Raw genomic sequence first — 24,823 nt, 5'->3', positions numbered from 1 at the left:
CGAGTTGGCCCTATGTGGGAGTAGGGCCCCCCGCTCACCTGATCCCTCTGTCCCCAAAATATTTGTTTTATTTTCTTATGATGTTTATGGTTGGTTTTCTTTTACACCATGGCTTGTATTACAATAAAGCTTGTGGCCAAAGTCTTTTCACCTCACATCCTGTTTGGCCTCCTCATTCCTGACATTGTCATCACTGTCACTTGTCACCTGCATGCCTCCTCCCCCGCACTTAAACACTTCCATGCTTATGTGCTCGGGCTGGACACCTGTGCAGCACAGAATTCACAGGAGAAGATCCAGTGGAGGAGGAGTCTCGGCAGCAGGTAAGGGTTCACAACAGGCTCACAGCAATGCCATTGAGTTGGCCGGGCAAAACCCCCTCCAACCCCCAGAAATTTGAGCTGTTACTCAGAGAGGGGAGATGAGCCTTTCCTAAAATCGGTGGCTGAAAGTGTTACTGTGTTCGTGCAGAAATATTTATTTGCACAAACATGCAGCAAAAGTTTAAAGCTGCTAGTTTCAGGAAAGGCTTCCATCAACACACTTCCTTAAAAAAATCAAATGCACACATCAGCCCCCTCCCCACGGATGTAAGCAAACATATTGTTATTTCACATCCGGGAGGAGGGGGCTGATGTGCACACTTGCTTTTTGTCACACAGAGGCGAGGGAAACCTTTTCTGAAACTAGCAGTGTGAAAGGTTGTTGCATGTTAGCTCAGTATGTATGTATGTATGTATGTATGTGTGCGAGGAATGTGCATGTAATGTATGTAATGAGTGTATGATGTATGGGGTGCTGGGAGTGCATGTAAATGAGTGACTGTATGGTCAATGGGATGTTTGAGTGAATATGAATATATATATATATCTCTCTCTTAGGCTTGTGAAATCTGCTTAGATCACATGCTGTGCATAGGCCAACATCTAGTGGAAGCTGCGGAGTATTACAGTTTGTTTTTCGAAACTCGAAAATGGGCATCGACACAGGGCGTGCCAGTAATACTATCCCTAGTGTGACGTCCACTGTACCCAAGATCCCTCGTGCGTCTAGGATCCTCAGATTGTTTTTTTCCGCCATACTGGTCGGAAGCATTTTGCGGAGTCCCCTGGCCTTAGCCATACTTTTGCTAAAATTGATTAATTTACATCCTTCCCAATCCCAACGTCAAACTTCGACACTCGACGCCGGCTGGAGAAGAAATCGACCATCGGCTGCTGTACGACGGATTTGGGCCTCGGAAGGCCTCTGGCCTCGGCCCTGCAAGTAGGGAGAGTGGGGGGTTGGACATACTCTCCACTCTTGGTATATAGGTACATCTTATATATTTCCTACACTTAACAGCCCGCTGCCTCAAGGTGCGTATGGAGGGTACCCCTTTTCAATTCTGCCCCAAGTGCAATCGCAAATACCCTTGGGTCGACAGGCATGCCACGTGCAATCTCTGCTTGCCGAGGGACCACCCCGAAGCGAACTGCAGAGCGTGTAGTAGGTTTAAACCTAAGACACTTAAGGACCGTTCAACGAAGCGTTGGGCCCACCACGCCAGGCAGGCCGCCATGGCAGTGGAGGGCGCCTTCAGCGATGGCAGCGACGCCGTGCTTTCGGGCGGAAAGGGCATTACGGCGTCGAAAGACAGCCGAGCGCAGGTCCCTGACCTCGGAAGGTCGTCCGACAGGGCGGCTATGGGGAACACCCCCGGTGAAGAGGCACAAACAAAACGGTCCGAATCGGTGTCCTCTGGGCGTTCGAGATCGCCGCATGACTCCAGGCAATCATCCACTCTTGCCAAGAGTGCCTCGCTCCCTAGGCTAACAGAAGTTCGATCGTCGGAAGACGAAGATGACTTCCACCCCCAGGCTGCACTCCAGGAGTCGGAGCCCGCAGACAAGATCAGCGCGGCCCCACGTTCGAAGGACAGGGACTCTACCCCCGATCCTCGACGCCAGGCGTCGAAAACCTCCGCAGCCACAAAGGGACAGGGAAAACACTTTCCCACTCACGGGGAGGGGGGAAAACAGCAGAAGAAGCAGCCTCTGCACTCTTCCACACCTGTGAAACACTCCACTCCTCCTAAACAGGCAGACAAGACCAGGTCTGCTGATATTTCAAAAACCAGCAAATCTACTCAAGATAAATCTCCAAAACTTTCTGAGAGTCATTCCCAGTTCCAAAAATGGTCCAGTGATGACATAGATGTCATGTCAAGGATGTTTTTTACAATAAAAATCCAGACCATTTCCTTTCATATGATCCACAAGGGGCTACACCCTCAGGCTCTAATGATCCTATCCCCCCGAGTGAGAAGCCCCGGTTTGAGACACCGATGAGGTCTACAGACCCCTTCGAGGTACAACCATACTCACGGCCATACTCACTGTATCAAGGAGAGACTTCCTTTGGTGAGGACCAGGATTTTGGCATGGTAGAAGAGCAAACCGGGACGGGCTACTATGGGGATGATGAGGACCAGGAAGAGGAAGACCCTGAAACCTACAGAGTAGATTCCCCGGTAGAGAAGGAAGCCCCGGTTACCGACTCCCCTGTCCATAACCAACCACTCCTGAACGAGGTTCTCGCACGCGCAGCAGAACATTTCCATATTGACACCCACGGTGTCCAGGAAGATAGGGACTTCGCCGGGGAGTTAGTGGGAGAAAGGAGGCCGGTTGCCCAGACCATCCCTATCCTAAGTCTATTCAATACCAATGCCCCAAACATATCCTTATGCACACCCCATATTGTCCCCCCCACCCTCACCATCTACCCCAACTCAATGATGTAACCCTCATGCAGCCGTGGAAACTTCATGGGGTATGCTGCAAGCAGTCACGGCTTCCTTCAGCCAGCCAGGTGGCAGTACGCCCCAGCTTCAATTTAACAGTTCCTTTAGCCTGTAGACTACCCAATGTTAATACATCAATACCGGAACTTCTGCTCAATCTCCCACGTCGTCCCGCTCGACCTCTGCTCCCGGGACGGAATTTTGACCATTCCTGTGCTCCCATGTTGGAAGCGGAATTGACAACTCCCCATTTGCGATGACATCCCCTGGATTCTCAAACATTTGTCCTGCCCCATGTTAAATGCGCAGCTCGGTGGGAAACATAAGGGCAAAAATAAGGACATTTGCAACGTGTTGGGCCCTCAGCAGCCTCTTCACTGGATCGCATGATCTTCTCAGAACCTGGACTCAAGCCACGAAATCTGGGTGAACATGGATATTGTTGGCTTAAGTGTCTCCTGCTCCCTGGATAACTTCAGGATGAGGTCTCTGTCCCTATAGTTGAGCATTTTCACTATGATAGTGTGCAGGGGTGGGAGGTTCCCGAGTCTAGGTACTGGGGCAAGAGTGTAGAAAACATAGCTGCTCCAACATGTTTTTTTAGAAAATCTTCAATGAACGGTTCCATTGTTCCCCCCCCTCCCCCCCCCATGCCGCTTCGGGCACTTTGACAATGCACGCGTTGTTTTGCAGTTGGTACTCGCGGGCATCCCCGGGTAGGGTGCTTGGCCCACCTCCTTGTCCCAGGTCTGCAGGCCCAGGGGTCATTACCTGGGAGCTAGTAAAAGAGACCATTGGGCCACGCTTCTTCCCCGTGCCTGGGGTCATGTTACTCAACTGGATTTAAATATTGTATGCTTCTCTGGCCCACCGCAAGCTGCAGGCTGGTGCCTTTCACAAATATTAGCCGTCCCTCGCAACAAGCCCACACAGTCTCAGCAATGCTCACCCCAAGGCTGCACTCCTGTATGCACAAAGGATTCTTCGAAGTAGTGCACACTCCAGCAGTTGTTTGTAATAATGTACAACCATGCAGCACTCTGGTGCCCCGAGTAGGATGGAACACACACTGGCAATCACCACACTAGCTGAGTGGTGGACATTGGCAGGTGCACTGGCCACAAGAGCAGGAAAGGAGCACAGGCGGTGTTGTGATGGAGGCTGGTTGAGGTTGGGGCCAGATGTGAAAGGGACCTTGGTGCAAGATGGGCCCAGATCAGGATAGAGGAGCATCAGGAGAGACTTTACAAGCCCAGCGCCTCAATTCAGAATAGAGATGCCAGCTAACCAATTCTACTAAAAATGTCCACCTCTGCACACACCTCTCAAACTCCAAACCAAACACAACCACAAACCTACAGCACAACAAACCACACAAACTTCACTACATTGCAACAACAAAACAAAAACGCACATAGACTTCTATAACAGTACACGACAACTACCGGCCGCAAACACCCCAGGCCCAGCCAATGGACCCACCGGCCTGTGGCCGTCAACAGCACATCACTGCTCTCTTGCACTTTTCCTGCTTCCTCCCACTAACTCACCCTCCCTTCCTCTTTCAGAGCCACCAGTGCGCCAGGGGACCATTCGGGTAGTGATAGTGCACGGTACAAATGTCCTTTAATGTTAACACAGGGACCCACCAGCAGAAACACCACCCACTTTACCAGTGTCTCATGTGGCTCCACTTAATTTTGCTAACTGCAACTGCATACACCAAGTCCAGCAAGTGGATCCAGTGGGCAGTCCACTGGCCCACCAGAAGTGCAGAGTAGTGAATAGGGCTCCCTACAAGGGGGTGGGGGGGGGGGGCAAGCGCGGCAGATCACCAAGATACTAAATTGCAGTCCTCTGGCCCTGCTCACAGCATAGCGCCTCAAGAAGCTTGGGTACAGTCACACCACTTCCAGTACACCAAGAGCCGGCGTCAGGATGCAACTGACCATCAGTTTCTCCAGGCTCTCTGGACCCCAGGCTCCCACGCAGTGCTGTCTGACCGCCAGACTCATCCGGGTTCATCATCGGCCATGTGCCAAACATATCAGGGCCAGCCACCGCCTCCAGAGGGGCTACACGTACTGATCCTTTGCCAGCAATTCCAGCTTACCGTGCCTCCCTGCTGGAGAATGCAGTACCGGTTCCTCCGCCTCCTCTTCTCATCCGGCTGATAGCCTGTGGGTGCTGCTCCCAGTGTCACCCACAACCCACAGAGCCACTGACCTCCAGCCCGTGCCAGTATGTCACCTGCCGGGCCAACACTCCCCACCAGCACTGCACTGCCAACAGGATATTCCATCGCGTAGTCTGCCAGATCGATCGCGCCTCCTCCGCTCTTATCTGCCTGTATGGCATAGGGCGCCAATAAACAATGGGCTGCTGGTCACAGGATGATGTGCATCTGGGGGTCTGAAGTGCAGGTGTCGGCTCCGAGGCTTCTCCAGCACCACTGCTCCTATCACAGCAAGCAGTCTCCAGTAGCCAGCCCTACACACCCGGCCAACGGTTCTGGGCCCAGCAACAGTCTATCCCCTCTGATGCAGCACTCCGCCAATGATGTTTTCCTCCCACTGCCTTTAAGGTACTTCACCAAGAAAAATGGTGGGCTGGAGCAGGCTGTTGGATCGAGCAGCCCCTCCCCCTCTCAGGCCGCCACAGCGCCAGGCTCAATTGATGGCACTGCCCTCTTCTGTGGAGGCGTCCGACGGAGCCAGCTCCAATGGAGCACCAGCAGTATCAACAGCAGTTCAGCCCTTAGCCTCGCAATCATAGGGCACACTCGATCTCCAGGTGCCCCAAGTCGATCGCCGCCGTTATTCACATGGGAAGTTCAGAAAGCAGGCACGGAACAGGGACCTCTTCTTTTCCCTCTGGGCTGGACACCAGACTTCTGATGTGCTCCATGACCAAGGGCTACGAAAGTCCTCATGTCATTGTTTCAAATGGTGTGAAAAGATTTGCGACACGCTCCCACCAGGCCTTTGGATGCATGGATTTCTGCGTTCCACAATTCCGCAACTCGTGTTACTCTCCCTGGCAGTAAATCCTAATCCTGTGGAGGTCGGAGACAGTCATGTCGGCCTGTCACAATGCACGCTGGATTCAAACCCAGATGCCTTGCAGGAGTGGCGCATGACGTAGAAGTTAAGTATTTCTATGGTGTTCCCGGAGTGTACTGAGTATGTAGAAAACGGGTAGTGATGTCATGGGGTACAGTGCCTCGATCTATACTGGCTCCGACTTTGTCTGGTGCGGGGTGCGTAAAAGAATTGAGCAGAGGTGACTCAGAGCTGTATAGCGCTCCCTGGTAATGAAAGCATTTCCGACTGACTGCTACGCTTAGATAGAATATTTTAGATGGGGAATTCACGGGAGAAAGCTCATCATTAAACGATCTACTCTAGATGTGGTAACATGATTGTGATGCTTACAGCATGCATGCACAGTAGTCCTAATGATGAATAGTTTCTCCCATAGAGGGAAATGTTGGCACTGTTCGGAAAGATTTTCTTTTTGCGACTTTCCTCCTTAGACCTCAATGGAAATCCCCCAACTTTTTGCTGTTGTCTGGGATGTCTTTGGTGTACTGCTTTTTTTTTAGCGGAGACTGCAACTACATCTGTGAATACCTGCAAGTGGCATACTTTCCCAACTTGGTCTTGGAGGGGGAATCTGCACCCCTGTTCTACCTCCACTGTTTTGTTTATCTGCTTGATTTGGCCCAGACAGGCCTACAGCTTGGCACTTTGAAGGGATAGTTGGCCGCTATTTGGGTCTTTAAGAGCACACCTCAACATGACTACTTTCTTAACAATCCCTACTGTTATGCAGTTCTTGCAGGGTTTGTGCAACCAGTTTCTCCCCGTGGAAGTTTACTCCATCTTGGAATTTAAAATGTATTGTTGACTTTCTTGATGGTAAGGTGATCTTCCTGGTAGTGTTGGGAGGGAGGGTGACCCCATCCCGCCCCTAAGCGCTTTAGAGTAAGGCGAGCAGTGTTCGAAGCACTATGCCCCTCTCCCTTTTCTTCTTCCCTTCTCCCCCTTACTTTCTTCTATGCACTTATTCTATCAGAATTGTCCCTGGTGGACCTAGTATGATAGCAACCTAGTCTGTCGCTCCCCCATCCCCTTATTGTTCCCCCCCCCTCCCTCCAGCACTATCTGAAACGTTGTCAGGCCTAGTACGATAGTCATTTGTTTTGTTCCTCCCCTCCCTTTCTGCACCCCTCTCCCTCCTCTTGTGTTTTTCTCCGGCTCCGCCAGAAATGTCATCAGGCCTAGTACAGTAGTCGCCTGTCTGTTTCCATTTCCTTCCCACTCTCCCCCTCCCTTCCTTATCTGTCTTAGCTCTTGCACTATCTGAAATGTAGTCAGGCCGAGTACGATAGTTAATTTCACATCCTTACTGTTCATGGCCTGTAAGAATGACATTGTATTTTCCCTTGTTCCCTCCCTTGCCTTGAAGCGCTTTGAAACACATTGTGTATAGGCACTATATAAATAAACTATCATATCATATGATGGGCCAAGGGAAAGGGGGGGCAGTGGTAGGACCCCACCTCAATATAATCAACCCACAAAGTGTAGCCCAATGCATGAGCAAGACTGCCATTTTGTATAGACGTTGGTGCATTTTGTGTGCATTTTGTGTAGATGTTAGTAACCATAGTTTGGAGACATGGCCTGCGCGCTGAATGCAAGATTTCATGCACAAGGCCCTGATTGTGAGACGAGGGAAATCTCCAGCCATGCCCGAGGTCCCATGAGGACAACCACACCCCGACCACCATAATGCTCATTTGTTGTTTTAACAGTGTTGCAAAGCTGTTTTTCTATCTGCAAGGAATCACCCTACAAGGCCACGATCATAGACCAGCGTCTGCTGTGCATGTTAAATCACACAGTCCAAAGCATGACCAGGCCCATCTCCAGGCGACCACGAGTTATAGCCCATATAACTGACTAAACCTCAAGATCCCGGAATTCATTGGCACCAGGTGCGCTTTAACATTGCACGTCTTTTAGCTACAATTATGTGATTTGTATTGCAAGGTGCTGGGAGGGTTAAATTATAGTTCAAAATGAGGGTGGAGACCTTGGAGCTGGATGGTGCGGAAGGGAGAGAGTGAGTGAGTGAAATGTGTGTGTGGAGGTTAGAGTGCCCCAGAACCTCCTTTGTGCCAGTCTTAAAGCCTGGCAGGTGCACAGTATAATGATAAAGTAGCATTGTGTTAGGAGTGTAGTTAATTTGGTTGTTGAACTTCGTCGGTGAGAAGATGATGATCTCTGCAGCAACACTGTGATGGAAGACGGACTGGGCTGGAACCCAATGACCTGGCATCCCTTATCGGGCAGGTGGATCCTGTATAGGTGAATACCAACCAACCAACCAGCCGCGCAGGTTTTTACTGCATGTATTGCGTCACTATAACGATGTCTCTGCTCGTGTTCTTAGCAGCAGAGTTCTTTGCTGTTGTTCTCTGTGTGTAAGATTAATTTGTTATCCTTACAAGATCTTTCTTCCCTAGCTCTGCTGTGAGAGTTCAGGGACTTGCCTTCAGTAGCAATCACTTTCGTGAGATGGTGCGCGTGCTCCAGGTGTTGTCTGGTCCATCTACCTATTTGTTTTTTCTATAGAGAATGTGACCTTGTGTGAGGCTGCCCTTCCTTCCTTCCTTAGGTAGTCTGATTTCCATCTCTCTCAAAAGATCCATCTTTGGGCATTTTCCTTCTCTGCATCCTTCTAAGACATACAGAGGAACAATTCCATCAGCTGGACCCGGTGCAGTGCCTCAGTTACTATCTAAATCTGCAGAAAGAGGGACGACAGGAAAGATGACAAGCTTTTTGTGGGTTAAATTTTGGTGGCCGTGCTGGCAGAGCTGTGACTAAACCGACCCTGTTAAGGTAGATTTTCAAAATGCTACTATCTGGCTGTGAAAGATGTACCTGTGGGTGTGTGAGCTCATTCAACCATAGGGCTGGTTGCCACCTCTGCCCTGCAGAGAGAGGTCCCTATCTTGAACAATTGCCAGGCAGCTACATGGGCCTAGTTGTACATGTTTGCAAAATATTACTGCTTGTATTCCCTGTCAGTACAGGATGCTCACTTGGGCATAGTAGACCTCCAGACTTTTCTGGCAAAGGTGGCGTGTTCTCTCCCCCTCTCAATTTTCTCACTCACTCTCTCTCACACCCCCCACCCCCTGCCCCCCCCTTCCCTCTAGGAAACATTATTTCTCGAGCATTGGATTTTTCATTGATTCACATGCTTTGAATATTCCCTGTTGTCAGGCTGGGAACCTTGGTCCTTTTTAAAATAGCGTTTTCCTTTGGAAAACTTCGTCACTTTAGTGTCTTATCGATGTCCTTTTGGGTGCTTAGCTACCACCCAATAGGACGTAGGGTATAAATAGACCTGCCCCCGCGGCTTCCCTTTAGATTTCAACCGTCTCCAAAGTGTCGGGATCACCTCTGGCTCGTTTTGGTTCTACACATTGGTGTGTTGTGGTCAGTTTTCCCAATGTCTTTGGGAAAAGCTTTGTTTCGGCCCTGTGCTACTTGCGGAATGAAAAAGGTATATTAAGGGGACGGGCACATGGACTGCCTCTTCCCTCATCATTCCGCCGATTCCTGCGACATCTGCAAAGGTTTTTCTCAAACACTGAAGGACTGCAATCGGCGGTTGATAGTGTGGCTAAATGAGGGGGCCTACCCTCCATCAGAGGTGGGATCGGTGTGCAGTCTAGCGTCTGACAGACCTGCCCCTACAGTTCCTCGTCAGTCGGTGTTGGCTGAACCGCCACTTAAGGAGTCACGGCCTGCAGAGAATAGCGGCCGCCCCTCTTCAGAAAAACACCTGATGAAACGGGATCCTTCGTCATCTAAACATGGTCAGTCTGACCAGTCTCGAAGGCCTGAAAATCTTGGTCTTCTTCGAAAAAGGACTCTTTCAAACGCTTCCCATCAGGAGACATCGTAGGTCATCCCCGAGTAGAGACTCTTCGTAGCATCTATTCAGGGAGTCAAAAAAGGCGGGATCGCCTGAAAAATCTGCACCACAGCTGCTGGCGCCTTCGACGGGGGTCCCGTTGTCGACTGTTTCACTACCGGCTACGGTGTCTGCCTCCACCATGGTGTTGTCAGCCCCAGTGACTGCGGTCGACGAGGGCCCATGGTTTTCGTCGTTCTCAGACAACGTGCTTCCAGTGGGTGGAGCGTGGCAGCCTTCGGCGTATGACGCCCCTCTACCAGACACCTTACTACAGCAGGAGCCGGCTCTTTCAGTGTCGTCAATGGAGGAAGAACGAGAGCCTGTGGTGAACACAACAAGCCTCGGCTTGCAATGTGTGGGCCCTTCGGCAGCGCGGGTACATAGTGTTCCATCTAAGTCTCCTCTGCTTAATCTGCAGTCGGTACTGTCCCTCCAGGTCTTATCTACACTGCAGTCATTACTAAGTCAACTGGATTCAAGATTGCCTCCTATGGGTACACCCCCGGTAACACCTATCGTCGACGCAGCAGGTGTCCCTCCGTGCTCAGCATCTACGGCTGAGTTGCCAGCTTCCCAGCCGATGAGCACAAGGCCTCCTTCTTCCCATCCGGAGAAGGGTGAGCTGCAGCACTCTGATTCCGACCAGGGGCCCAGGGACTCCGTCTCTGATATCTCCTCCTCGTCGTCATCGAGGGACCCAACGTGGGAGTCAGATGTGGAAATAGAAGCTCCTAGGAGTCCGGCGCAACCGTCTCCACCGGATGTCATTGGGGCATTTCATGCCATGATGGCAAAAGCCTGTGTTGAGTTTGGTCTGACCCCAGAGGAAGAACGAAAAGAATGCTTCCTATTTGACCACATGGGAAAGAGAAGGAAGGCGATTTTCTCAGTTCCAATCCTGGACCATGTCTGGCAAGAAGGCCTACGCACCATGCGCCACCCATTTTCGGAGCCTGCAGTCAAAGGCAGGTTAGAGAAAAAGATGTAAGGCCCCGGACTCTACGTCAAAGTGTTTGATTTCACAACCCACCTCGGAATCAGTGGTGTCAGCGGCGGCTAGCCAGAAAGCCATAACGCAGCACAAATGCACTACACCCCCTGACAGTGACGGAAGAAGGCAAGATGCTTTCGGAAAAAAAGTTTTAACAATGGGGCGACGACAGTCAAAACTGCCAACTCGTTGACAATTCTGGCACGCTACGACTGCAAAATGTGGCATCGACTGGCCCCTCTGTGGGAACATCTACCCGAGGAACACCGAAAGGCGGCCATGTTACTGGTGCGTGAAGGTGAAGAAGCGTCAAATCACAGCATTAACATCGCTGTAGATTTAGCGGAATCTGGTTTCAAACAGATTAGTAATGGGGTGGTACTACGTCAGAAGGCCTGGCTGAAGTGCACATACTTCAGGCCAGAGGTGCATTACAAGGTGCTCGACATGCCCTGAGAGGGGGGGAACAATTGTTTGGGGGGGGGGGGGGGGGGGGGAGATGAATCCCTCAAGGGCATGAAAGAAGACTGATACGGCAAGATTATTGGGAGCTTTGCAAAGCGGACGGTCCTTTCGCCCCTTTCGCCTCTTCCGTGGAGCTTCAGGAAACACCCGATTTGCTGCCTCCAGAGATCAGAGTTAGTCGGTCTGGCTACTCCTCACAAGGATATAGACGAGCAGTTCAATCTTCGCAGAGAAGCTGGGATTTTCAGGCATCCAGAAGGAGAGGACAGCCCTCTTCCGCCAAAGGTAAACAGACAAAATCACAGCAATGACGGTCTTCAAGGAAATGTGCTGGGGGGCAGAGTAGCTCTACACGTCGACGAATGGGACAAAATTACATCAGACCGTTGGGTATTGGACACCGTACGTTTGGGCCACTCTCTGGAATTCAAGGGCTCACCGGTTCCCATTCCTCCCGTGGATGTTGTGCAACCTCCTCTTCACATCTTACAGCAGGAGGTTGTACTTATGCTACAGAAAGGGGCTATAGAATTGGTTCCAGTGGCCGAGAAAAGTCAGGGGGTTTACTCTGTTACTTCGTAGTGAAGAAACCCAACGGCAAGTTGTAACCCATTCTGGACCTTCGGGCGCTGAACAAGACTCTGCAACGCCTGAAGTTCAAGATGCTCACGATTCAAGAAGTCATTCAAGAAGCCATTTGGTCGGTACAGCCATGGCAGTTTCTGGCGTCGTTGGATTTGCAAGACGCATTCTTCCACATGCCTATGCGTCAACAACACCGAACATTCCTGCCATTTGTAGTGGGTAAAAATCATTACCGGTTCAGAGTGCTCCCGTTCAGTCTCAAATCGTCCCCCAGGACATTTACGAAATGTTTGGTGGTGTGGCTCTGACGAGAAGGTCATCACGTCTACTTTTACCTGGACGACTGGTTGATACGTGGCTCGTCGCCGGGAACGACGCAGACTAGTCTCAACGTTACCATGCGTCTGTTCTAGGCTTCGCCGTCAACTTCGAAAAGTCATATCTATCTCCCTCCAGGAGCTTGGTATTTCTAGGTGCAGAATTTCAAACTGAGCTAGGCCTGGTGAGCCCTCGGTCGAGAGAATTCAAAAACAGAAGCAGAAAGCGGCAGAGTGGAAAGTCGGAATGAGAGTGTCGGTCAGAAAGTACATGTCGCTGTTTGGAGCCATGGCGTCATGCATCCCATTGGTGAAGTACTGTTGTCTCTTCATGAGGCCGGTGCAGGAGTTTCTGGTGGACCGGTGGGCTCAGAGTTGCAGATCGTGGACCGACAAGGTGGTGGTCAACAGCGAGTTACTAGAAGCTCTTCCATTGTGGCAGCTCTCTGACAATCTGGATCGAGGAGTGCCGTTGCTGGAGCCGGAGTTTCAAACTACTTTTGTGACGGATGCCTCTCAGACAGGGTTGGGAGCGCATCTGGGAAGCTTCCAGGTTCAAGGTTGGTGGTCTTTGGTCGAATCGAGTCTTCACATCAATGTGCTGGAACTGAGAGCGGTTCACTGGGCTCTAAAATCGTTTTTGCCGCGCATACGTGGCTTCCTGGTGAGGGTGTTGACAGACAATACCACCACAATGTTTTACCTCAGGAAGCAGGGGGGCACTCATTCCAGGGTGCTTTCGAGAGGCTTAGGAACTTTGGCATTGGGTCCTGAGACAAAACATCTGCAGGGGGTGATGAATGTGCAGGCAGACTCGCTCAGCAGAGAAATAAACCAACTTCACGAATGGCAGCTGAAGGAGCAGCAAGTGTCGAGCATTTTCCGGAAATGGGGTTGTCCTTCATTGGATCTTTTTGCCACTCGAGAGAACAAAAAGTGCAAGGAGTTTGCCAGCAGATGGCCTCAGCCAGGGTCTCTGGGGATGTGTTCTCGTTCCAGTGGATGGGCACGTTCGCGTACGCATTCCCTCCATTTCCACTCATCCGGCGGACTCTCCAGTGGATTCAGAAGTACCCGCGTCATGTGATTCTGGTGACCCTGTAGTGGGCCAGGCAACCGTGGTTCTCAGACCTACTCCATCTTATCTGTGGCGGAACCAGTTTGGTTGCAAGTGACGCCGGACCTTCTGTTTCAGGACAAGGGTGCAGTTTGGCACCATGACCCAGGCTCTCTCAGCCTGACGGCTCGGCTTTTGACTTCTGAGTTTGGTCTACTGAACATTCCTGGTGATTGTCACTGCATTTTCGAGGCGGCTAGAGCCCCGTCCACGAATGTCTCCTATGCATGCAAGTGGAAAAGGTTTTGTGTGTGGTGTAAGTGTCAGCCTGGGATGGACCCTTTAAACATTTCCCCAGCGGAAATTCTACTTACTTATTGCACTTGGCAAAGAAAGGTTTGGCCTTCTCCTCCATAAAAGTACACCTGGCAGCCATTTCAAGATTCACTCGGAAGAGGCATGCTGCCCCTCTGTTCAGTGATCGTCTGGTCAAACATTTTCTAAGAGGATTGTTTCTGACTTTTCCTCCAGCTAAGAAATTCCCTCCTGGTTGGAGCCTCAATCTTGTGCTGTCAGGACTGATGAAGGCCCCGTTTGAACCTATGTCGTCGACGCCCCTGCAGTTCTTGTCGTGGAAAGTGGCTTTTTTAGTGGCCATTACTTCGGCAAGAAGAATATCTGAATTGCAAGCCCTATTGATTGATCCTCCGTACTTGGGTTTCATCCAGGAAAGGGTGGTGTTGGCCACTAACCCGCACTTTATTCCAAAAGTGCCAACCACTTTTCATAAACTTTCTTCCATCGTGCTACCATCATTCTTAGCTTCTGCTTCCTCATCGGCAGAAAAGGCGCTGCATACGCTGGATGTGAAAAGAGCATTGAAATTTTATCTGAGTCGTACTCGGGAGTTCAGACTTTCAAGACCACTATTTGTGGCTTATGGGCCCTCAGTCAAGGGAAGAGCAATCTCCAAACAAGGACTATCTCGCTGGGTCTCATCGACTATTTCCTTCTGTCACTCCAAGGCGGTAAAGCCTTTGGAGAGGCGCCCGCAGGCGCACTCGACGAGATCCACCTCTTCGTCGGCGGCATTATAGTCGGGGATTCAGCTGGTGGACATTTGCCAGGCGGCCTCCTGGTCGGTGCCGCATACCTTTACTCTGCATTATTGCCTGGAACAGCAGCATGGTGCAGATATGCAGATGGGACGTGCAGACCTGCAAAGCCTGTTTCAATAAGGTAAGCCCCACAGCCTTGAGGTACCTGTTTCAATGTTACCACTGCTAATGTCTTCTTTGCTGGTCTTATGCGTTTGCTTTCTTGATGTATTGGTTTGCATTACACGCCTCCATGCTTGATGGCTACTGCTATATAATCTATTCAAAGCATGTGAATCCATGAAAGATCCAATGCTGGAGAAGCGAGTAGTTTCTTACCTGTAACTCCATTTCTCCAGCATTGGTATCTTTCATGGATTCACATGCGCCTGCCGGCCTGACCTGCATGCAAACCTAGTTGGTTCCTCTACTTTGGAGGTTAAAATCTGAAGGGAAGCCGCGGAGGCGGGTCTATTTATACCCTACGTCCTATTGGGTGGTAGGTAAGCATCCAAAAGGACGTTGATAGGACACTGTTTTCCAAGGGAAAATGCTATTTTAAAAAAGATAGAGGTTCCCAGCCTGACGGGGAATATTCAAAGCATGTGAATCCATGAGATACCAACGCTGGAGAAATGGAGTTACATGTAAGAAACTACTCCCTTCTGATGGATTTTCAACCCAACCTGCCCCTCTTGGCTAATAGCTTGTACACTTTATTGATTATGCAGTCCCTCAGTGGCTAATTTCTAGGAAAAAGGCAAAACTGGAATCGCAGTGCCTCGATATATACCGGCTCAGACGTGCCGTGGGTCACTTCATTGGCATTGAGTGGTAACAAAATGCATTCAGAAGGACAGCTGTACTGGAGATAAAATATAGATGAGGAATGTGTGGGAGGAACAACAATCGGAAAGAATAATACTGAGAGGTATATAATTTGTTCTTCAGCTATTTGCTTAAAGATTGTTGTAGGACTAGGTTGTCTATTACTACACTTTGAAAATTGTATTAGTGGTCCAGAGGCCCATTTATTTCTGAACATCCAACTTTCATCCCAGGCTCCCCTTTACTATTGATTGTAACTGTCTGACTGTTTTAATGAAAGTGAGGGTGATCTACTGGGTGCAGCAAGGATGTGTTGAACCATCTTTTTTATGGAAACATTTTTTTAAGCGCTTGGCATGTTTACTATTCATGCCACTATGCTGTGGTGCTTTGACAACATTTTAATGTGCAGTTGTCTGCATTAGTACAGGATTTATATGGTGATTTCCTCCAAATAATTCTACTACACGTTTTTTATATGCTTATGATTGCCTGCTAGGCAATGTTGGTTTGGAACAAAGAATACATTATGAGCTCGATCGAGCATGTAACTGTTTCTGTTTTGTTTGCAGGATTTCAGGAAAGGAATGCATGACTACCTCATCAAGTTTGAACACAAGAATGCAGCCACAGGTAAATACTTAACACTGCTTTCCTGCACTGATTCCAAAGCTTGCATATCCTCCGTTTCCTCAGGTACCATTGATTGTGATTGTAGTACATTTGTATACTAGCATTGTGGCTACTGTGATATGCTCTTGTCCATTCTTTAATTGTATTTGTTTGTTTAAAGCACAGATCTAGTTAAAGAGCAGCAGAGCGCTGTATAGGGTATGGGTAGCCAGCTTTTAGGCAGCCATATTTTAATAGTAGTGTAGTATTGTGAGTTGCTGTCTGTGCATCAGTCTGTTTTTCCATTGGAGTTAGTCCTTGGGCAGGGTTTGGTGAAAAGGCCACGTTTTGAGAGATTTTCAAAATTGGAGAATTGTTGGGGCATTCTGAGCTGATACAGAGAGTTAGTTCCATTGTGTGGGAGAAGGATGGTTTGCAGGTCCCCTTTACAGACAAGTTGTGATTCGAGTCAGGTGGTCGATTTGCTGCGCAAGGAGGTGTGCCAGCAGAGATGTGGAGTTCAGCCTTCAGGTACGTTGGAATGCTTCTCGCGACTGCTTCGTAGAGGATTCATGCAGTCTTGAATAGTATCCTGGCTTCGAGTGGAAGCTAATGGAGTTTGCATTTGATGAGGTGATTTGGTCAAATTTCTGTGCACCTGCAGTGAGTACTGCTGCTGCATGGTGGACTGTTTTGAGGGGAGCCAAGCCAGTGGCTGGAACCCCCCCCCACCCCTCCCCCCCGACCGCCAGGAGGGTGTTTCTTCCATTGATGTGTGAGACCACAACATTACGTCTAACAACCATACTTTGTTTGAGTCTCATATTGTAGGCTTGCCATTTGTGATTTACGGTCTGGGACATTAATGACTATTGCTAGAACTTTATACTCTTGATATTATTTTTTGTACCTTATTGCTCTTTTTAAAGTCTCACTTTCTAAATGTTCACAATGCCAGTGGATAACTCCTTCAACCTTTGATAAAAATTTTACTGCGTAGCTTGAAAGCAAATAGTGAGATCTGCACAGCTCCTTTGGCCCATACTTTTGTTTGTGTTGGTTAGAGGCCCATTGATGTCCGGCTCATCAGCCTTCTTTATTTTGATTCCCTATTTCCCATGCAATTAAGTGGGATATATGTTAGTGTTCCCTTAAAGACATTTAGATCGAGACTTGCCCTTACAGAATCAAAATCCTTTTGGTGTTCACAACAGACAACTCCATACTTTATGATAGGTATGTAAAAAAACAACTACGTTGGAAGTCCGGAACATCAGGTTTCTCACATGCATCCACAAGGTTGCGGCTATATATTTGGCACACAGCCTTTCCTCCTCCTTCTCAGCATTTATTTTCATAGGCAATGTTTTGTCATCCAGTAATGTGGTATCAAATACCCTCCCAATGATCATGTTTTGAGATCAGAGGACTGCAGGAAATCCTTAAATCCACACACCTTGTGGAAGTGTTGAACGAGACCTTCTATGCAGATCAGGACCCTCAGGCTACAAGTGGAAAATTAACTAGGTAATCAAACTGCTCTTTAAGCAAAGGTTGCTGTTTTATTAACAGTCATCTAAAACAGGGAGGCTACAACAGACATCAACAGACGTTCGCTCAGCTCTCGATTATACGTCGGAGGTGACTCCACACTAAGTGACAAATAATAAAAAAACCTATCGAAGGCTGTGATAGGCTTAAGGGGAACATCTAAATATACATTGCATAGGGACTAGGATTGTGATTGGCTGCCCACTGTCAGGTGTACAACGTATGCCTACCTCTAAAAACATGTCATCTTCAACACTATTAAGTACACAGTTTATCATTGGTCTTCAACCTATAAGGCATTTCGTTATACGGCCCTCTACAATTGGTTGGCACGCTTGTACCATGTCTGGAACATTCGGTTCACTTAGCAGCACGTAAGCTCAGGCCCAGATGCCAGGAGCTGTACTTGACTTTACCTCCCCAAGCAATTAGCCCAACATCTCATCATCCATGCCTTCTGCCATGAAGATTGTCTTTGAACTTGGCCTTGTAAAGTATCCTTGTCTATGGGAATATGTGGGAGTGCAGGATCTCACTATCGTTGTTCTAGCAAACTCCAAGCTCAACTTTATTTCCATGCTTGGCTCACGTGACAGGAGACCACAATTTGCTCCATTTTGCAGCATTTAAATGTCTTAAATTAATAAAACTTGGCACTCTTGGTGTTCTTTCTTTGCACCTCAACAAGAGAGGATTCATCCTTCGTACATTCACTGCTTTCAAGAATAGATAACCAACCTTGTCTGCTTCAGTTTTGATAACAGGCCAGACAGCCTTGCCATGCACTTCCATGATCTCAGCTTATTCTTGCTGCGAAACCATTCTCGACTTTTCCTCTCCATGGGTCCGGGCTTAGTAAATTCATTACACCGATCTCCATCTCCCATACAATGGCGGCTTTGTCTGCAGTCTAATCACTACTTACAGCCAGCTTCTATGATGACTTGGTGTACTTGCGTTACAGCATCTGTACAGTTATTGAACAGTTGATTTTCTGCAGAACATTGCACACGTGCAATCTTCTTTTTCGCATTTAAAAGTTTACTCCATTCTTCGCTTCGTCATTCGTTTCTTGTAAGATTGATACATTCTCTTCAGCCACTATTCTCAGTGCGTCATGCATGTTTCTTGTGAAGTCACTAGCTTCTCTTCACTCCTTTTCATATTTCTTCACGGAGTTCCTCCCTCAGATTTTCATCTCTTCGGGGATACATTCAATAGGGTTTTCTCAGTGGGTAGCTTCTTTCGTACATATGCTGTGGTATTGGCACAACTGCTGGTGTCAAACATGGCACAATCATAGCCTTCCAACATGTAGGGGGTGAGATTTCCTGCAGAGGCATGTAACTGCTCCTCTACAGTATTTTCATCCATCCATCTTCTTCCCCAAGGGATCTTGAAATTCAAGATCTCATCACATCCACCTGATCCTCCTAGATCCACATAAGCAAGCCAGGTTCTGGTTTCAGACTGGATGAATCTTTAAGAATTACCCCCTGGCTAGAATTCCCCTCCGGTTGCTAAGAACGACGAATCTGCTGAGTCAACGGGTCGACATGGTGCTTGCTCCCCTGCGGATCCTAGCAGCATGGCATCCGAGCAGTGATCAGGCATTTAGATCTATTTCAGAACAATTTAGAGCTCATTTAAGCTGCTACAAATCCAAGTGCATATACCCGGCAGTGCAGAAAATCATTGTGATGCTGTCACTTGTTACGTAAATCTGTTCTAGTGTTCTTTGGATGATATTTGAATTGTTTCCGATTTTATTCAGAGCTGGCTAACCTCTAGATGGGTTTTTGCTGGCCATATTTATCAGTGAGTAGCGATTACCTAAATTCAGTACTAGGGCCCTCTGCTTTCATTTTTTATTGCTTTAAGTCAACCAGAAGGTCTCCTTCAGGTTTTCTTTCTGTTGAAGGAACCTCTTTTGTTTTGACCACCGTAGCTGTTGGCGGCGCTGAAGCCAATAATTACTTTTGAGTTACTTTTAGGTTCATGAAAGACTGCATTTCTAGTTGATGGTACTTCAGCTTTTAGCCCATGCTGGGGGTCCACCCGCTCTACATGAGTCTTGGAGGCGGTACTGAGGATACCCCCCCCCCCCATCACCCCAAGGTCTAAAAGTTAGGCACAACCTGATGTCAAACAGACACCTATTATCTAAAGCAAGATACCAGGGTGACTACCCCACCCTCAACCCTGAGGCCTAAGAACTTTAGCAGAGGAAATGGAGAATGACCCTGAGCACAAATTAGCAGTTTGCAAGCCTTCACGTTTGGGAGATGAATCCCTGACGGTGACCTGCCTTGCTTCAAGGCTTGGTGAGGAGGTGACCATGGGGTTCCTAGTGCCACATTCTGCTATGTGATGTAGGCCTCAGGGTGGCAAAAGGAGGATCCCCTGTGTCCATCTCACCCTCTAACAAATTTTTGGCTGCAGGGATTTCTCACATGGAATTATTGGGCAGCCTGTTCTCATTTAGCCCACAATATGGGATCTGAGTTGTGAAAGAACAGATTTAGGGACAGTGGAACAATCAGTGTATGGCGAGGAGACTGCTACTCACTCACTCGTCCGATTAAAGTTTGAGACCCACATATGGTCTAAATCTGGTGGAACCGTAGCGTTAGGAGGAGGTATGAGCTCCAGGGGAAGCAACAAGGTGATGGTCATTGGCATTGTCCACAAGACTTACTGGAGCCTAGGACCAAAATAGCTTCAGCTATCCCTCCGCAAATACCTTCCCTTGCAAGCTCTTCGCTCGCCTACCTCCAACTCCCTCAGGGTCAGTTGTTTTTCAAAGAAAAGAGCAGGGGGTAGATCTCTGTCCTCGGCTGGAGCCTCCCTCTGGAATAGCCTCCCTGCCACTCTAAAATTTGAGGAGAACCATCTCCGGTTCCGGAAGCACCTCAAGACTCCTCTTTGCTTCTGCCTTCGCTCCCCTTCTGCCCTGCTGATCTGTTCTCTTGGCACTGTGCACCAGACCACCCTCTGTCCCCTGGGTCCAGATCCCTGCTCACCCTGCCACCCTTCTGCACTGCCTCCTGGCCACCCCTCGCACTGGGGTCTGTATCTGTACACATACAGTCCCCTACCCTCCATTTCTTCTTTTTCTGCACTTATCAGACGTACCCAGTCTGCTGCCGTAAACACAGCACTTGCTGGCTGCACTACCACTGTTTATTGCCTCAATTATCAATGTATTTATTTTTATTATTATGTATCTGTTTCTCCTCAGCCCCGCATTCTCCACTCTCCCCTTTCCCTTTCCCGTGCACTTGCGCGTTCTCAATGTCACTGGACCTAGTAAGATCGTTGTTGTGTTCTCCACTGTTCCCCTCCCTTGCCTTGTCACGCTCTGAAACACCCGTATGAGCGCAATACAAATAAAATATATCATGGCAGGGTATCGGAGCAAGGAAAGAGTAAGTATCGAAGATGAAGAAAGGATCCTGTAGGAAACTGCATTGCAGAGGCACAAAAAGGTTACCCTTTTAGTCAAGGAGCTCCTAAGTGAATGTTACTTGGCCCTCCCTCTGAAGCCCTGGCCATTCTGCTCCGGATTGGGCAGAGGTCCTAGGGACTACACTTTGTGACCCTAAGTCTCCTTCTAGTGGTCGGCTGTGCTTGGACAGCAGTAGTGCGTGACCCCTGGACCTTTTATGACCAACAAAGAAAACCACCACTAGGTTTGTCATAATCATTGTTTCATATTATATTTCGGCTAAGTGAACCTTAAAAGTAACACATAAAGACAAATGAACAGGTACGTGTGCACGGTTATGTACAAAAGTCATGACAAAATCTTTCACAGTCCCACCTTTCCCGCACCAAAAACAGATTTAAATTTCATATTTGGAGTGCTCCTCTCTTAATTTCAATGATTTACACAAAAAACGAGAAGTACCATATATCATACAACCAACCGCAAATATCTTAATTCTATTGCTGAACCCTATTTAAGCCCAATTCATTTTCTGACCGGATTCCATTAAAACCATAGATCACAAAACATTTAAGGATCTGTTTCTCCTGCACCAAGCGTTGCCTATGTAGTTTGAAACAGAAAATACCAAATCTAATAGATATGGGTTTTTACATAGATCTTCCATCCCTCTCAAAGTCTGGACTCCAAGGTCAATCAAACAAGGCTTCACATTCCTACTGCATAGATGTACATACATTGGGCAAATAAAAAGAAAGTGCTGCAGTTTTTCAACTGTTTTAGGACAAAAGAGGCAATGATTGGAATTAGCTTTGTACAGCACATTTGGGTTAAGCCTGGTGGTAGCATACACAGGCTGATTGTAAGGTAACAAGACCTTAGCTAAGGCGTTTTGATAAGAGCCAAATACCTTTCCATTGCATAATCTTGCTTGGTGGCCAAATAAGCCAAACCTTTAAAGAGACCCAGACATTTGGTAATCTTTTTTCCAAACCCCAATACACGTGTGCATCATTATTCGTGCTTTACAGCCAGTGGTAATTCTTGTTGGTTTGACCACAAAACCCCAAGGTTCAATGTCCTCAAGGAGTCCCTGGTGTACGTATACCAAGGAAGAGTGGCCATGCCCTTAAGAGCCTATGGTGTTATGTCCCACAATGTAATTTGTGCAACACTACCAAGGAAAATAAGAAGCCCTGCAGAAGCCATGTGTGTTATCTGGCAGTAGGTCTTTCTTTCTGTGACTATTGGCATTTTGGTTTGACCCATAAGGTGAAAACCTTCTGCCTTGTGTAGGTGCACTGCAGCACATATTTGGGTAATCCTCCATTTCAATCTTTTCACTGTAGTCAATCCCCTTTCAATTGCAAAGAGACATCCTGGTACCTATAATAAGTTAACCCATGCATTCCCTGTTGAAAAGGCACTAAAGGAGGGGGATAGGCTTAAGAGATTAGAAGAATCTAGGGTTAGTTAGGGTCCCCTGAAGTAAGCTGATACCCCCCCCCCACCCAAAACTTCTGGGTTTACCCATTCCCCACCGCACTGCATGTTTAGTATAGCTGGAGAGGCTATCATGTTTTCTTGAGAACTTTCTACTGCCTTGTAGTCCTTCACCCGTCTGTCCCTGATAAGGCAGTTTTGTACCACCCACTGTTAGGGATGCTGCAAAAACTAACCTTAGGGGAAGGCTACAATAATTGATATTAATGCACATTCACACCTGTGGCAGGGGAGCAACCAATCAAGTTGCTTGGATCATGTGCTGAATCCCATGATGAAAGCCTGCATTTTGAGCAACCAAAGGGCTGCTTACCCTACCCTGCCATCTCACTCACTCCCTTCCCCTTCGTTTGCTGTCCCTCCCACCCCCACTCGACTGATTTCCTTCAGCAGCAGCGCCACCCCACTGCCCCTATCAGCAGCTGCTGCCACTCAGTCTTCCAGCTGGACGCCATGGTAATGGAAGAGAGACTCTGTTTGGAGCCCCGACCTCTCCAGCTCTGTGTTGGCCCTCTTGAGTCAGATTTGTGTATGAATGAGCGGGATGCCACAAGGCGTCCTGTTCATTCTTATAAAAAAACATTACTTTCAATGGATTGCCTTTCTCCCGCAGATTCCTAATCCAATAGATATCCTCATCTAGCTCCACTGCTCGGAAAAATCTTCAACAAAGGGCATAGCAGACCTCGACTCAGCTGTCTTGGCGATCCGTCTTGCGCGGTACTCTAGCTTCAGGCTCCGGATATGATGTTGGGTGTTGTGTATATATACCACGTGGAAACGTACCAAAATATCGGCCTAATTTGTGCGCCCCCACAGTCACTGTGACTTTGGGGATGCACAAATGAGGGCGACACCCATTACTGTGCCCAAGCAGAGCGGGGGTATTCCCCATGCTCCTTGCGCACAGTAACTGGTTGCAGGGGTGTCCCCCGCTTACCATTGTGGTAAGGGGGGGGGGCAAGAAAGTTTAAACAAAAAAAAAGCACCCTGCAGCGTCAGCTCTGACCCACGTTAGTGTGAGGGACTGACGCTGCAGGGATACCGGAGTGCAGGCAGCACACAAATGTGTGCCGCCGTAAAGGTAAGTGGGGTGGGGTGGTCAGGAAGGGGAATACAGGCCATGGATTCGGGCGAAGTGATCTACTTGAGCGGAGTAACTGGCGTTTGACATTTTCGCCAGCGCAAGTTACGGGCAGCGCAGTGATCACATAGATTCTACCACGTCACTACGCCCTGTACCTCAATTCCTTTTTTCCGCCTGCTCAACATGCTGCTCTGAGGAACAGTGTTATCGAGTCTTCGACTTTCTTGACATATGTTCGTCAAATTTGTTTTTCTCGACCACAAGATGCCCGCGCCCCAGATTTTGGGTTTTAAACAATGTACCTACTGTCACTCTAAGATGTCAGTGACCGACCCACATGACATGTGTGTGGTACCTCAACACGGGCCACGACACCGAGGGGTGGGCGTCGTGTGCGACAAAATAGTTGCGTGGGCGGGCAGCCAAACTCGCTTTGGGCAGACCGCCATCTAAATCTCCTGTGTTTCACAGTCCGGTTCTCTGAGGCTGAGCCCAAGCAAGGGGCCTGCCCCCCGAAAAAGAAAAACAATGGCGTAAGATGAAGCGGTCTCGCTCGAGGAGCCAGTCTTCCTAGTCTTTGTCTCATAAGAAGAAATTGTGCCATAAGGACTGACGAGATTCCGACTCTTCTTGGGAAAGCGGTAAGTAGTCGACTGGGCCGACCACACGGCATGAGTTTAAAAGTCAAATGTTGGCAATGTTCGAGAAACACAGTTATTGATATTGGTATTTTATTTCTATCGCGCTCGTACACAAGTGTTTCAGAGCACAAGGTAAGGGATTAGAGCAGGGGAGAACAAAATGGCGATCTTACTAGGCCCAGTGACATTGAGAACGTGCAAGTGCATGGGAGAGGGGGAGGGGAAAAGTGCATGGGCGGGCGGAGGAGTGGAAAGTGCAAAGCAGAGGAGAAACAGATATAATAATAAAGGCAACAAACAGTTGTAGTGCAGCCAGCAATTTGCAAGGGCTAGGTTTAAGGCAGCAGACAGGGTAGGTCTGATAAGTGCGGGAAGAAAAGTGGGGGGGCTGTATGGGTATACAGATACAGACCCCAGTGCAAGGGGTGGCGCGGAGGCAGTGCGAGAGGTGGCAGGGTGAGCAGGTACCTGGGCCCGGAGGACAGAGGGTGGCCAGGTGCACAGTGCCAAGAGAGAACAGATCAGCAGGGGAGAGGTGGGAGCAAAGGCAGAAGAAAATAGGAAGATCTTGAGGTGCTTCCGGAGCCGGAGATGGTTCTCCTCAAGCTTTAGAGTGGCAGGGAGGCTGTTCCAGAGGGAGGCTCCAGCCAAAGACAGAGATCTACCCCCAGCTCGTTTCTTTGAAAAACTACTGACCCTGAGGGAGTTGGAGGTAGAGGAGCGAAGAGCTCGAGAGGGGGAGGTATTTGCAGAGGAAAAGCTGAAGGTATTTTGGACCCCAGCCCCAGAACGTCTTGTGGACAATGCAGAGGGTTTTGAATTTAATCCTTGCATCCACTAGGAGCCAATGGAGAAAT

General features: G+C 48.7%; 1 protein-coding gene across 1 annotated transcript in view; it reads left to right on the top strand.

Moving 5' to 3' along the window:
• NPEPPS (aminopeptidase puromycin sensitive) overlaps positions 1–24,823 on the top strand; it is a 1,690,513-nt gene that overhangs the window by 974,284 nt on the left and 691,406 nt on the right. The window contains exon 12 of the mRNA XM_069634659.1: positions 15,697–15,757. Within this exon, the coding sequence (XP_069490760.1) occupies positions 15,697–15,757 (61 nt within the window). The remainder of the gene's footprint in view (positions 1–15,696; positions 15,758–24,823) is intronic.

This window comes from Ambystoma mexicanum, chromosome 13 (genome assembly GCF_040938575.1).
Source record: "Ambystoma mexicanum isolate Mex_15411 chromosome 13, UKY_AmexF1_1, whole genome shotgun sequence".
Taxonomy (NCBI): Eukaryota; Metazoa; Chordata; class Amphibia; order Caudata; family Ambystomatidae; genus Ambystoma; species Ambystoma mexicanum.
The sequence above is the reverse complement of the archived record's forward strand: the minus strand, read 5'-3'. Positions and strand labels throughout refer to the sequence as shown.